This window comes from Rhinoderma darwinii, chromosome 5 (assembly GCF_050947455.1).
Source record: "Rhinoderma darwinii isolate aRhiDar2 chromosome 5, aRhiDar2.hap1, whole genome shotgun sequence".
Classification (NCBI taxonomy): domain Eukaryota; kingdom Metazoa; phylum Chordata; class Amphibia; order Anura; family Rhinodermatidae; genus Rhinoderma; species Rhinoderma darwinii.
Genome location: NC_134691.1, coordinates 328,237,279 through 328,253,026, shown reverse-complemented (window position 1 = coordinate 328,253,026; position 15,748 = coordinate 328,237,279). Strand labels below are relative to the sequence as shown.

Genomic DNA, 15,748 nt, shown 5'->3' with positions numbered 1-15,748 from the left:
AAAAACAGTCGCCACTAGGGGGAGCTCAGAAATGTGCTGCATACAAGATTATGATGGAGTTCAACAAATAAATTGTACGCGGTGAAGTTCCCTCTATTGGGGGCTGCAGGCGGACAGAATATTATAGTTTATGGCCATGCAGGGGATTTGGTGCTCTGTGTTCGAATAAACAGCTTGAACTGCTGTAATGATGAACTTAATCCGCACAGGATTATGAACCTATTGGAACAGAACCGAATACTATCCCAGTCAATAGATGCAGAATTGCAGGAGACCGCTGACCGGGAGAGAATAAAAGCATAAAATACTTTGTATTGGGAGTAGCAACTTTTATTGCTTTTTGCTTTAACCCCTTAATGGCCATGTACACCTTTAAACTAAATTATTTAAAAAAAAACAACAATGTTTTAAGTGATTTTCAAGCAACTTTTAAATCTACAGTGTACAGGCTCAAATACTTGTTCGGTTTTCCGAGGAAAGTCTATCAGAAATGAAGCAGCACAGCGTTCTGACGCTTCATTTTAGCGATCGGTGGGGGTCTCAGTGGTCGGACCCCACCGATCAAAACTTCTGACTTGTCACCAAGACATTTCCAAAGTTTTTAAAAGTTTAAATTACCCTTTAAGAGGCTTTGAGGGGCCTAAATATAAGAAACTCCCATCAATCACCCCATTTTAAAAATTGCACCCCTCAAAATTTTCAAAACAGCATTTAGGAAGTTAGTTAACCCTTTCGGCGCGTCACAGGAGTTAAAGCAAAGGGGAGGTGAAATGAAATATAATTTTTTTTTTTTTGCAAATATTACATTGAATCATTTTTTCCTGTAACAGCAAATGTTAACCGAGAAACACAGCTCCGTATTTATTACCCAGATTCTGCAGGTTTTTTTTTTATAGAAATATCCCATATGTGGCCCTAGCGCGCTACAAAACACAGGACAGAGACGAAGGGGCGCCTTGTGGATTTGGGAGTATCTTTTTTTATTAGGATGTTTTCTAGGCACCACTATAGGTTTGCAGAGGAATTTAGGTGCCAAAACATCAGAAACACCTTTAAAAAAAAAACATTTTGGGGTTTCATCTAGGGGTATACTGAGCATTTTGACCCCACAGGTATTTCATAGAAGATTTTAAAATTGGGCCATAAAATGAAAAAAATTTTTTTTTTACCAATAACATGTCGTTTTTGCTTATAATGTTTAATTTCCACAGGGAATTCAGGAGATTAAGTACCCAAAAATGTCAAGGCAATTACCCCTGAACATGGAAATGTCGTTTTTATTCCACATTTCTTACTTTCACAAGGAATACAAGAGTAAAAGTGCCCCAAATTCTTCTGACTACGGCAATGCCCCATATGTGGTCACAAACTGCTGTAACACTGAAACTCCACCTTTGTCTTTTGCGATATTTTTGTTTCATCTTAACTTTATTCCACGAATAGTTGCGATTACAGCAACACTATAAATGTTTTTCTATGGCGTACTATTTTTTTTAAATAATTTTTATTAAAATACATGTTTGGTTTTTTTGTTAGGCCCAGGCTGCCATGGTACCCCATTGCCACCCTATGATGATGTCACTGGGGCGTCGATTGGCAGATTAACTCTTTAGATGCTGTGGTCGCTATTGACCACGGCATTTAAGGGGGTAAAACTGCCGGGATTAGAGGTTTGATCTTGGCCCTTACAGTGGGAGCCCAGCTGTCAATCACAGCGGGGCTCCCATGGTGATCGCGTGGGCACAGCTTAGTTGATTCTACCATCACCAGGATGTACTATTACATCTCTGGCGAGGAGTAGACCGAAATTATTACTTTATAGTACAGTCATTTGCTGGAATGGGTTAACATTCGATCACTTTATCCAGCCAATATATGAAGCATTTAGAAGATGCCGCTACAAAAGTTAAATTGGGATGAATGGGGGGGGGGGGCTATAAGCTTTGCCTTAGATCAAGTCTAAAATGATAACGTAAAATTTCCGTAATATATATATATATATATATATATATATATATATATATATATATATATATATACACACACACACACACACACACACACACACACACATATATATATATATATACACACACACACATATATATATATATATATATATATATATATATTCATCTATAAACAAGCTCCTTCGTTTGTTAAACATTAAATGGAATCACATATGTTGGGTTGGGGGTGGGGGGGGCTTGGCGCGTACAGACTCTATAATGAAGATCCTGGGCCACGTGGACAGAAAATGAGGCTGATGATTGATGTGACATTTACCCGTGTGAGCACATGTAAAGCCCCTGAGCCTGCAGCCGGCTGCCAGAGATAAACCTGGATGAATAAGCAGATTCACAAACACTCAGTATGAAATGAACTTTCTCCTCATTAAAACCGTGCGGAATAAATAGCGCCATTACTTCTAGCCAAATAAAGAGGCTTTATGAGGGAACAGAGGACAGAGCAGGGAAGGCAGCCACGCGCTGTGCACCACAAGATATCCCCCCCGTCTATATGGAGACATACAGAGCCCAAAGCACTGACACGTCTGACGTTTTTTCAAATCAGCAGCAGGGAAGGGGATAGTATAAAGCAATAAACTCCCGTGTTAAGACCCTGTTCTCCGCCGCTCGGGACCAGGAAGCTCCCGCAGAGGTCACGTGCTGTTCATCAGACACGTTCCGATGCAGCCAGTCACTGGCCTCAGTGAGGTTATTGCCATATACAGCACTTGACCGCTGAGGTAAGCGATTGGCTGCAGCGGCATGTGACTATGAACGGCACATGACTGCAGCAGGGGCTTCTGGAACTAGAGCTGCAAGGAATGGGGCTTCAGCGCTGGAGGGGGGGGGGCAGTTAGGGTGGCGAGTATCTGCAATTTTAATACTTTGTACCATCCCCTGCCCTGCTGGGGATGGTACAAGGATACAAGTCCCAAATAACCCCTTTAAAGGCTGTGTCCACCATTATAAATCAATTTTTGTTATTGATCTAATGTATCTAGAATGAAAAATTAAGTAACTTTGTAAATAGTCTTGATTAAAAACCTTCTACCATTTTGCATATACAGCTCCCATGCAGAACTATGTGTTTCTATGGTTACAGACTACAAAACAAACCATTGCAGTCTGATCCTGCAGTGACACTACCGTCCATCTGTCATGCTAATGTAGATTTGGTAGGTTTAACTACTGTAGTGATATCTTTTCAGAGATACAACAGTATAGTGTGAACTAGATAACAGACATGGGGTCATCAGTTAAATTTTGAGGAAAGGTGCTTTTATTATCATCAATATAGGAAAGGGTTCTTTACAGTAACAGTAGTTAAACTTTGGAATGCTGTACTATGAAAGGCAGTAATGGCAAAAACAATATTAGAATTTATAAATTGATCTAGAGATAGTGGTATTGATAGTTATAAATGATGTTAAATGTATCCAGGGATATCTTCCCACTGCCTTTGTTGGGTTCCCCCCCATGATTTTTGCTCCATAAAATAACAATTATTGTCTTAGAATTCTGTGTTTTGGCGTTCCCCTGTTATTCCTCCTGGAAATGCACATCTTGACATTACCATTCCCCTTGTCAATCAGCTTTGTCTCTACACAGTCTAACACTGTCCACAACGATTAAACAATGTCAGAGATTGTAGGGACAATCAAAATGCCAACAACCAATGTTTTGTACTGTGTTTAGTATCCATGTACTTTGACATTAGTGTTTATAAATCCTGTACTGTGACATCACTGCATATTAATCCTGTACCGTGACATCACTGTGTTTATTAATCCTGTACTGTGACATCACGGTCATTATCCATGAACTGTGACATCACTGTGTTTATTAATCCTGTACTGTGACATCACCGTCATTATCCATGAACTGTGACATCACTGTGTTTATTAATCCTGTGCTGTGACATCACTGTGCTTATTAATCCTGTACTGTGACATCACTGTTTATTAATCCTGTACTGTGACATCACTGTTTATTAATCCTGTGCTGTGACATCACTGTGTTTATTAATCCTGTGCTGTGACATCACTGTTTCTTAATCCTGTACTTTGACATCACCGTCATTATCCGTGATCTGTGACATCACTGTTTATTATTCCTGTACTGTGACATCATCACTGTTTATTATTCCTGTACTGTGACATGAGTGTTGATTATCTCTGTACTGTGAAACTCTATTCCTAGTATGTATCTCTATGCTGTGATAACACTATGAGTAAAAAACAGGGTTTTATATATATAATTATTACACAATTTTTATTTTTAAATAGAAGTATAACAATATATACATAAATAGGGGCAGACTGGACGAAGCTGTAGGTTCTTTACTGCCATCAAAATGTATGTTTCTATTATCTCTATGTTGTGAGATAACTGTGCTTACTATGCCTTCCAAGTAACATCACTGTTTATTATCTCTGCACGTTGACATCATTGTGCTCATTATCCCTCTACTGTGACATTACGGTGTTCCCTACCTGGACTGTGACATCACAGGCTTCCTTGTATTATGATGCTGTGTTTATTACACCTGTGACATCAATATGCACGTTATCCCTGTTACTTGGACATCATTGTGGGTATTATTCGTGTTCTTTGATAGGACTTATTTCTGTGCAGTGACATCACTTTGAGGGGTGTAAACCTAAAAGGTGCACAGGTTTTAGTCTCCCCAAAGTACTAGTGCATGGAGGAAGCACAAGGATTCTTCTGCCACATAAGAGGATACCAGTACTAACTTACATAAGAAGTGTGGGGGGATGGGGCTGTTTTGCATCAGGGCCCAAGAACCATAAAGGTTATGGCTTTAATGTCCAATTGGTGGGGGTCCGACCGATGCAATCTCTGACCATCTCTACAGCGTATTGGCAGCAGTACCAATTCGTCTACCGTCGGCTGTGCCTTTTTCTGGAGGCCCGTTATCCTGACCAAGCACCACTGCAACTACATTCTAGTGATCGGCGGTGGTCAGATCTCCACCAATCAAACATTGATGGCACATTTTGGCGATGTACTGATGAAACCCATTAATAGGAGGTACCGTTTCTAAAAAAAAACCACTGCATAGGGCGTTGAGGACCCACTGTTGCCGCCTGTTATGAAATACACTTTCTATGAGATGCCAATAGCAGTGGAGGAAGGGCAAAGATTTGACGACTATACTGGGATCTTTTCCAGCCCAGAAATGTGGTTGTCAATTTTCCAAACCATTTTGTGTACATATCAGCAAAAATAATGATCTGAGGATTGGTCGGGGGAATTTCAAGTCGGACTAGATTCGCCCTTTAACACATTTTCACAACAATGCATCATATATCAGGACGACAGATCGTAATCAGGCCCATGAAGTGTGAGCGTGACTGTTATGACCGGTAACAGCGCTGAACGAATTGCCGGCATGACGGCATAAATCATATACCAAAGTCTACTTTTCTGACTACGGACATATGGTTGCAAATTGCCTTTAAATGCAACAGGAACAAGTTTTATTTGGGGGAGGGGCAAACTCAGATTTGTCATGGGGTCACTCACCTGTCACCACTTGTCGGGCTCTCCTCGTCCGCCTTGCTCTCTCCATCTCCTTGCTCATACTCCCAAGCTTGCTCTTTGCTCTCAGGCTGAGGGAAACGTTCATCCTGAGTTAATTTTTGCAAAGGTAAATAGGAGAAGAGAGACAAGAATCCCGTCATTCTGGGGTCGGCATGCCGGTCACCTGCTCATATAAAACAATGCCTAAAACTTTCACGTTTAACTTCCTGCAAAATAAAAAAAGGCAACTAAAAGTCTTACAGGAACCGGCAGTCATCTAAACAGAAGACAATGCGTCATTAGCATGCGGTGACATTGCTGCGGACGACTCCTGACAACACTCCGGTAACCATAGACGGAGGCGATCCGTCATATAAACAGAGAGACTCCTCCCCCGCTGCTATCAGAACACAGGAGGTAGAACTTGATACTCAAAAGGAAAAATAAACAGTGTCCAGGCGATCCAGGGAGTTCAGCCCTCAGGATCCGGACGTGACCATACCTGCGTCTGAGAGCTGTTATCCTGAACGGGACAAGTCCTCGCCGTGACTTCAGCGCACGTCTGTTTCATGATCTCCAGCTCATCCAGCAACATCTTCTCTCGCTCCGTGGCCTGGTTTTCACTCATCGCCGACGCGTTCTGAACAAATGACACTCATTTCACTTGCTTGATAAATTTTTTATGTTTTCTAAGTTAAAAATATCCCTCCTTTGCCTTTCATCATAGAGGGGACAGATACTGGGCAGGAAACTATGATCAATGTACTAAATGGAATTAGAGAGCCAAAAATAAACACACAGAGACAGAGTCTTCATTCCAAGTCTACGGATATAAGTGATCAAATATTCCATGCAAAGTCAAAAATCCAATAGTTCGGCACCTTTGGGACCAATGTGATGCCGGACTAGTGGATTTTCCCTGATTTTGTTGCGGGTCCATGCTGAACCAGTGGGATATCGGAGCCAGCAGGCGCTGGACTGAAGGCGTTCTAATGTAACCTATGCATTACTATCCATATATGTTGAAATTAGTAAAATAATATTGTTTACAGGGTCACCCCTCACCAAAAAAAGATACTAAAATTCTAAAAACGAAACATTTCAGAGCTGGAAGGTAGAGCGGTCTGTAGATTGTCCCATTAGATCGTGATAAAAAATGAAAGGGGTTGTGCAAAATTTGAAAAACATAGCTTCTTGCAAAAACAGCGCCACACTTGTCAATGTGTTGTGTTTGGTATTGCAGCTCAGCTGCATTAAAGAAAATTAGTCTGGGCTGCAATACCACACACAACCTGTGGACAGGTGTAGCGCTGTTTATGGAAGAAAAATTTTCCCTAATCCTGGACAAACCCTTTGCCCAGTGATGCCAGGAACGAGGCAGTGGACACAAGCAAAAATCATTTTACCTGTTTATATTGTAATTTAGAGATTCCGTCGGCTTTCTGGTATTTGTGACCATAAGAACACCAAAACATACCAGAGCCTTGATTACATGGTTGTAATAGATGGTCGGCCATTGATTTGAATGGGTGGCAAATATTACTACATTTTCCCTGCAGGAGCAGCCGCAGGGAGGGGGGGGGGGAGGCGGCAGAGCGCTGAACTTCCCCCATTGATAATGGCTTATGCCCGGGGGCTAGAAAAGTCAGACGCACCGTGTTCATTTCAGGAAGGGTTAATTATCTCTAATTAAGTAGTTGTAAATGGGCATCAAACACGTGCCAGTGAAAGGCTGTGTGCCTATGTATAAGGCCTTATTCACACGAACGTGTATTACGTCCGTGATACGCGCGTGAAAATCACGCGCTTCGCACGGACCTATGTTAGTGAATGGGGCCGTTCAGACAGTCCGTGATTTTCACGCAGCGTATGTGCGCTGCGTACAACGCACGTCATGTCATATACTTGGCCGTTTTTCGCGCATCATGCACCCATTGAAGTCAATGGGTGCGTGAAAATTGCACACGGAAGCACTTCCGCGTGCCGCGCGTGATTCGCGCTACAGTAGTAAAATAGATGAATCAAAAAAGAAAAGCACCTTCTGCTTTTATGTTTGTAAACATAAAAGCAGAGTGTCATCACGCTACCATATGCGCGGAAATCACGCAGGCACGCACCAAATACTCATGCCACACCGAACTTTTGCGCGCGCAAAACGCAGCGTTTTTTGCGCGCGCAAAACGCACACGTTCGTGTGAATCCGGCCTAAGACTTTCATACCTCTGCCAGCTGTGCCCTGAGCCTGTGCAGATCTGACAGGAGTTGTTCCTGGTCGTACATCTGCCTCTCCAGCTGTGCCGCATGTGCCAGTCTCAAGGCCTCGGTCGCTTGCTGGTATTCCTGTTCCTGCCTGACCAGCTCTTGTCTCATGTCCTCCACTTTTTCCTCGTACATATTCCTGAACTTGGCGCCTTCCGCTCCCATTGCCACCATCTGGTTATAATCCTGAAAAAAAAAATGAAAATGTGAATATAAAAAAATATAGTAATTCTTATAACATGTGGCTCTGCTATATCTGTGTATTGGTTTGTTCGTTTTTTTTTTTAACGAAACAGATTTTGTGTGTGTGTTAATGGGAATTGACAGCGTCAACAGCAATCTGAACAATTCTACTATATATATATACACACAGTGAAGGAAATAAGTATTTGATCCCTTGCTGATTTTGTAAGTTTGCCCACTGTCAAAGACATGAACAGTCTAGAATTTTTAGGCTAGGTTAATTTTACCAGTGAGAGATAGATTATATATATAAAAAAAACAAACAGAAAATAACATTGTCAAAATTATATATATTTATTTGCATTGTGCACAGAGAAATAAGTATTTGATCACTTTGGCAAACAAGACTTAATACTTGGTGGCAAAACCCTTGTTGGCAAGCACAGCAGTCAGATGTTTTTTGTAGTTGATGATGAGGTTTGCACACATGTTAGATGGAATTTTGGCCCACTCCTCTTTGCAGATCATCTGTAAATCATTAAGATTTCGAGGCTGTCGCTTGGCAACTCGGATCTTAAGCTCCCTCCATAAGTTTTCAATGGGATTAAGGTCTGGAGACTGGCTAGGCCACTCCATGACCTTAATGTGCTTCTTTTTGAGCCACTCCTTTGTTGCCTTGGCTGTATGTTTCGGGTCATTGTCGTGCTGGAAGACCCAGCCACGAGCCATTTTTAATGTCCTGGTGGAGGGAAGGAGGTTGTCACTCAGGATTTGACAGTAGATGGCTCCATCCATTCTCCCATTGATGCGGTGAAGTAGTCCTGTGCCCTTAGCAGAGAAACACCCCCAAAACATAATGTTTCCACCTCCATGCTTGACAGGGGGGACGGTGTTCTTTGGGTCATAGGCAGCATTTCTCTTCTTCCAAACACGGCGAGTTGAGTTAATGCCAAAGAGCTCAATTTTAGTCTCATCTGACCACAGCACCTTCTCCCAATCACTCTCAGAATCATCCAGATGTTCATTTGCAAACTTCAGACGGGCCTGTACATGTGCCTTCTTGAGCAGGGGGACCTTGCGGGCACTGCAGGATTTTAATTTATTACGGCGTAATGTGTTACCAATGGTTTTCTTGGTGACTGTGGTCCCAGCTGCCTTGAGATCATTAACAAGTTCCCCCCGTGTAGTTTTCGGCTGAGCTCTCACCTTCCTCAGGATCAAGGATACCCCACGAGGTGAGATTTTGCATGGAGCCCCAGATCGATGTCGATTGACAGTCATTTTGTATGTCTTCCATTTTCTTACTATTGCACCAACAGTTGTCTTCTTCTCACCCAACGTCTTACTTATGGTTTTGTAGCCCATTCCAGCCTTGTGCAGGTCTATGATCTTGTCCCTGACATCCTTAGAAAGCTCTTTGGTCTTGCCCATGTTGTAGAGGTTAGAGTCAGACTGAGTAATTGAGTCTGTGGACAGGAGTCTTTTATACAGGTGACCATGTAAGACAGCTGTCCTTAATGCAAGCACCAAGTTGATTTGGAGCGTGTAACTGGTCTGGAGGAGGCTGAACTCTTAATGGTTGGTAGGGGATCAAATACTTATTTCTCTGTGCGCAATGCAAATAAATATATATCATTTTGACAATGTGATTTTCTGGTTTTTTTTTTAGATAATCTATCTCTCACTGGTAAAATTAACCTAGCCTAAAAATTCTAGACTGTTCATGACTTTGACAGTGGGCAAACTTACAAAATCAGCAAGGGATCAAATACTTATTTCCTTCACTGTATATATACACACACACACACACACACACACACACACACACACACACACACACACACACTATATAGACATTTCTTGTGAATACTTAATCATCTGTACTAACAACTCTACATTGTGCTGTTCCTCTCTTATTCCTCCTAGAAATGTATGAATAAAATGACATCAGAGTGTTACCATTTCCCCTGTAAAGGGGCGTGTCACTACACAATCTCACTCTGTCAGCTGCGATTGGCTATTGTCAGTCTGTGTAGGGACACACCCCCAACCGGTAACATCCAGTTGTTAATTTATTCATTAATTTCTAGGAGGAATAACAGAGGAACGGCACAATGCAGAGTTCTAAGAAAAGATGTTCCAGTATTATTAGTTCATGGGGAATACAATTATTACTAAAATAGACATGTTAGGAGAGATGACCGGTTCTCTTTAAGATCTACAGGTACAAATACTTTATTTGTTGCACATGAAAGTTGGAGGCTGCAGGAACAATAGGGAGTCCGTAGTCTTAGTGCTTTGCTGTCATTGGCAGATGAACACTTAGTAGCATCTCAATCACTCTATAAACAGCACTTAGTGGACACGGTGTATATAATATAAGATGTGCGGTTTCAATATTACTCCCAGAGGTCATATGACTGATCATATGATCGACATACGATGACATACTAATAAGATAGATATGAGATAGATAGATATGAGATAGATAGATATGTGATAGATAGATATGAGATAGATAGATATGAGATAGATAGATATGAGATAGATAGATATGAGATAGATAGATAGATAGATAGATAGATATGAGATAGATAGATACATAGATAGATACATAGATAGATAGATAGATAGATAGATAGATAGATAGATAGATAGATATGAGATAGATAGATATGAGATAGATAGATATGAAATAGATAGATATGAAATAGATATAAATAAGATAGATGGATAGACAAACAAATGGATCCAGCAGCACCGGTAGTGTGGGTGCAAGCCAACGAGATCAGACCAAAATCCCAAGTGCTACTGTTTATGGGACAATAAAGTACCCTCTTTTTCACTTTTACCTGAACGGAGGGCTGCCTATTTTTTGCATTAGATAGATAGATAGGATATGACATAGATAGATAGGAGATAGATAGATAGATAATAGATAGATAGATAGATAGATAGATATGTGATAGATAGATAGATAGATAGATAGATAGATAGATGATAGATAGATAGATAGATAGATAGATAGATAGATAGATAGATAGATAGATAGATAGATAGATAGATAGATAGATAGATAGATAGATAGATATGACATAGATAGATATGACATAGATAGATAGGAGATAGAGAGATATGAGATAGATGGATAGATAGAGATAGATATGAGATAGATAGATAGATATGAGATAGATAGATAGATAGATTATGAGATAGATAGATAGATATGAGATAGATAGATAGATAGATAGATAGATAGATATGAGATAGATAGATAGATAGATAGATAGATAGATAGATAGATAGATAGATAGATAGATTGATAGATATGAGATAGATAGATAGATAGATAGATAGATAGATATGGGATAGATAGATAGATAGATAGATAATATACTGAGGAACATAGAAAGCTGAATAATAAAACATTTGCTACTAGCAGCGACTTACTCTCCTCACTGCCGGACAGATCCTCTCTGACTACTCCTCACTAGGTGTACAAATATTTGACTTTCTTCTACCAACAAGACAATTTCCGACACAATTCTGTCATGTTTTTTCCCAGCATCACGTGATTTACTGCTGGTCATGGACCACTTGGTGTAGGAGGCTCCACTGACAGAGAACACCTAGTGCTGTGACTGTGAGGCCTCATTTACACGAGCGTAATATACGCGCGTGCTTTTCACGCGTGTCGTACGCACCTATATTACTCTATGGGGCAGTGCAGACGATGCGTGAATTTTGCGCAGCGCGAGTGCGTTGTGTAAAACTCACGACATGTTCTAAAATTCTGAGTTTTTCGCGCATCACGCACCCATTGAAGTCAATAGGTGCGTGAAAACCACGAAGGTCGCACGGAAGCACTTCCGTGCGAACTGCGTGATTCGCGCAAGAGCTGTCAAACTGAATGTAAACAGAAAAACACCACGTGCTTTTCTGTTTACAAACATCTGAACGGAGTGTCTTACACATGAGCGAACCGACCTTTACCGGGTTCGGCCGAACTCGTTTTGACCGAACCCGGCAGGAGACAGTCACTGTGCAGGGTGCTGAAAGAGTTAAACTGGTTCAGCACCCTGGACAGTGACTTCCGATCCCAATATACGTGAACGTGTAAAAAAAAAAAAAAAGTTCTGACTTACCGATAACTCCCGGCTTCTTCCTCCAGTCTGACCTCCCGGGATGACAATTCAGTCCAAGTGACAGCTGCAGCCAATCACAAGCCAAGCACAGGCTGCAGCGGTCACATGGACTGCCGCGTCATCCAGGGAGGTGGGGCCAGATGTCAAGAGAGCTGCGTCACCAAGGACGCGTCACCAAGGCAACGGCCGGGAAGTTCTTGGTAAGTACGAACCTCTTTTTTTTTCAACAGGTTACTCGATATGGTGATCGGAATGCACTGAGAGAGTTACTGCCGATCAGTTAACTCTTTCAGCACCATGGACAGTGACTGACGTAGACTAGCCTCATCTCTATGATGGCGGCTGCGCGAAAATCACGCAGCCGCGCATCATACACGGATGACACACGGAGCTGTCAAGTGCCTTTTGCGCACGCAAAACGCTGCGTTTTTTGTGCGCGCAAAACGCACACGCTCGTTTAAATGAGGCCTTATACTGCGTGCTGATCGCTGGGATTGAGGCATAAAGTCGCATATATCAGGCCTCACTCACACTTGCGTATTTCGCATCAGTTTTTGTAAGCCCTAGAGGTGTGTGTGCCACTCAGGATTCCCCCAATGAGCCAGAGTGGAGAACCGCTAAGAATCAACGGCTCTCCCCAAGGTGAACCCGGTCCATCCAAGTATTACATGGTCAGCCATGGATTTAAACTTATGCTTGTAATACCACATTTCTACTCTAGTGGCCGCTGCAGGGGAAGTGAATAGCTGGCTGCACCTTCCCCTGGAAAAATTGGTCTTGGGAACCATATTAAAGGGGTTGTCTATAGGCATCCAGTCTCTGCAGCCTATTGGAAGAGACGCATATATGAAGAAACCAAAACACATATTATATACTATTACATACAGTGTATATACGGTTACAAAGTCTGTTAATCCATGTCCGAGTTCTATCTGTTTCTAGAAAGTGACAACCATCATAGCTGCTATTATAACTCCTCCCACAGGGACGCAACTCAATATTTCTTAATTTCTGAGAGATTGGGCAGTGGGGATGCATCATACTACACAGCCAGACAGACACTGGAGCACCAAATTGTGGTGCAGTTTTTCTCCCAAAATGTCAGCTGAGGAAAACTGCAGTGCTTGCTGGCCTGCTAACAGGCTGACCTCCGGGGATGATGTCTAATCCCAGCAGACGGCTGCAGCCTGTGATTGGCTGCAATGGTCACATGGGATGAAACGTCATCCCAGGAGGCCGCGCTGGAGGGAGGAACACCGACTTCTGGGTAAGTATGAGAGGTTTTTGCAGCGGAATCGCTGCAAAAAAAACAACATCTATTTGTTGCGGGTTATACCTCCCGATTGAATTCAATGTGGAAAACCTGTAACAAATAAGCAGCGTTTACGCAAATACAATGGACATGCTGCGGAATAAAACTCTGCACCGTGAGGATAAGATTTGTTTTATCTCAACCACTTTGCGGTTACTATACTTGCTGCCGATTTTCTGCTACGAATTCCGTTGCGTAAAAACCACAGTATTTACGCAAAGTGTGAACAGCCCCTAAAAGTAAAAATACAAAAACTGTAGTTCGAATAGTGGAACCTACCTAGTGATCGCACTGATTAGGGCCTGTTCACATCAGCGTTGGCTTTCCGTTCCGGGGTTCCGTCTGAGGTTTCCGTCGGGTGAATCCCGCAACGGAAAGTGAAACTGAAACCACAGCTTCTGTTTCCGTCACCATTGATATCAATGGTGACGGAAACATTGCTAATGATTTCCGTTCGTCACCATTCTGGCAGGTTTCCATTTTAACGACAGAATCAGTAGCGGAGTCGAAAACCGGAAACCTGCCGGAATGGTGACGAACGGAAATCATTAGCAATGTTTCCGTCACCATTGATATCAATGGTGACGGAAACGGAAGCTGTGGTTTCAGTTTCACTTTCAGTTGCGGGGTTCACCTGATGGAAACCTGCAGGGGAACCCCGGAACGGAAAGCCAACGATGATGTGAACAGGCCCTTAGTCCGGTGATGATAATCAACTGCTCACTAATAATTGTTACCATTTTTGTATTTTTTTTTTTACCATACAAGTGATTCATTTTCGTGAAAACCCAACATATTGGCGCTCTTACCTCTTCTTGAAGGACCACAGTTTTTTCTTTAGATAGAGAATCTACCAGGCGGCTTCTATCGTGCTCTTCTAAGATCAGATCTTTAGTTTGCTCTTCAGTCAAAGAGGTATCGGGGGACTGTGTACCGGCTAAATCCCTGTAGTCCGTGACTGGCGATCCCTCCAGTGACTTCACATCTGGAAGCTTCTGCCCGTCCAGGTTAGCCTCCGCTGCCTCCGGGATCTCACGCGGTTCCCCAGGAGATTCCCTTGGCTCTGCTTTCTCCCCATCCTTCAGTGATGCGAGTCGTGCAAGTTCCGTTTGCTGGGCAAATGCGATGGTCATCTCAACAATAACCTGATGGCGAGTAAGAAACAAAAGATGACAAATTAAATAAGTAATAAATTGCTGGATAATAGCAAAAAATAAAAACGAATATAAAAAGACTATCGTAACGATCCCTCGTCGCCCTAAAGCAGCATTAGGTCTGAGGGTATGTTCACACGAGGTCATTACGTCCGTAATTGACGGACGTATTTCGGCCGCAAGTACCGGACCGAACACACTGCAGGGAGCCGGGCTCCTAGCATCATAGTTATGTACGACGCTAGGAGTCCCTGCCTCGCTGCCGGACAACTGTCCCGTACAGAAAACATGATTACAGTACGGGACAGTTGTCCTGCAGCAAGGCAGGGACTCCTAGCATTGTACATAAGTATGATGCTAGGAGCCCGGCTCCCTGCACTGTGTTCGGTCCGGGACTTGCAGCCGAAATACGTCCGTCAATTACGGACGTAATGACCTCGTGTAAACATACCCTTATGTATCAAAACCAGAGCAGACAACAACTGGAGGAGCTGCCCATAGCAGCCAATCGGATTACTGCTTTTATACGAAGACCTGCTCTGTAAAAATAAAAGCTGAATTCTGATTGGCTGCTATGGGCAACACCTCCAGCTCCTGTCTTCAGTAATACAATACATACAACTTGACAAAGAAAGGCAAAGTATTAGCGCCTCAACACCAGCACCTTCATAACTACTTATCCAATCATTATCCTTCATTTTACTTTTTTCCCGCCTCGCCTTCCAAGAGCCATAACGGTTTTATTTTGACATCAATATAGCCATATGAGAAGTTTTTTTTTTCGTTCTTTGCAGGACGAGTTGTAGTTTTTAATGGCATAATTAACTCTGAAAAATTATTTTGTTGGGTGGAATTGAAAACAATTTGCCCATTGTTTTTTGGGGTTTTGTACTTACTGCGTTTACCCTGCCGTAAAAATGTCATGTTCACTTTATTCTGCGGGTCAATACGATTACAGCGATACCACATTTTTATAGTTATTTCAATGTTTTACAAAAAAAAAAACATTGTGTGTCGCTATATTCTGAGACCCATAACTTTTTTACTTTTGGGCTTGGTTTTTTGCGGGGCGAGCTGTAGTCTTTATTTTCCCCATTTTGGGGTACATGAGACTTTCTGATAATTTTTTATTCTATTTTTGTG

The 15,748-nt window shown here is 42.2% G+C and overlaps 1 protein-coding gene across 7 annotated transcripts in view; it reads right to left on the bottom strand.

Annotated features, from left to right (window-relative positions):
• Nucleotides 1-15,748, bottom strand: part of AKAP9 (A-kinase anchoring protein 9) — a 202,831-nt gene that overhangs the window by 100,165 nt on the left and 86,918 nt on the right. For all 7 annotated transcript variants that reach the window (XM_075827679.1, XM_075827681.1, XM_075827680.1 and 4 more), the window contains 4 exons: nucleotides 14,261-14,596; nucleotides 7,773-7,997; nucleotides 6,055-6,192; nucleotides 5,556-5,641 (listed from right to left, as the gene is read on the bottom strand). In XM_075827679.1, coding sequence (XP_075683794.1) covers nucleotides 5,556-5,641; nucleotides 6,055-6,192; nucleotides 7,773-7,997; nucleotides 14,261-14,596 — 785 coding nt within the window. The remainder of the gene's footprint in view (nucleotides 1-5,555; nucleotides 5,642-6,054; nucleotides 6,193-7,772; nucleotides 7,998-14,260; nucleotides 14,597-15,748) is intronic.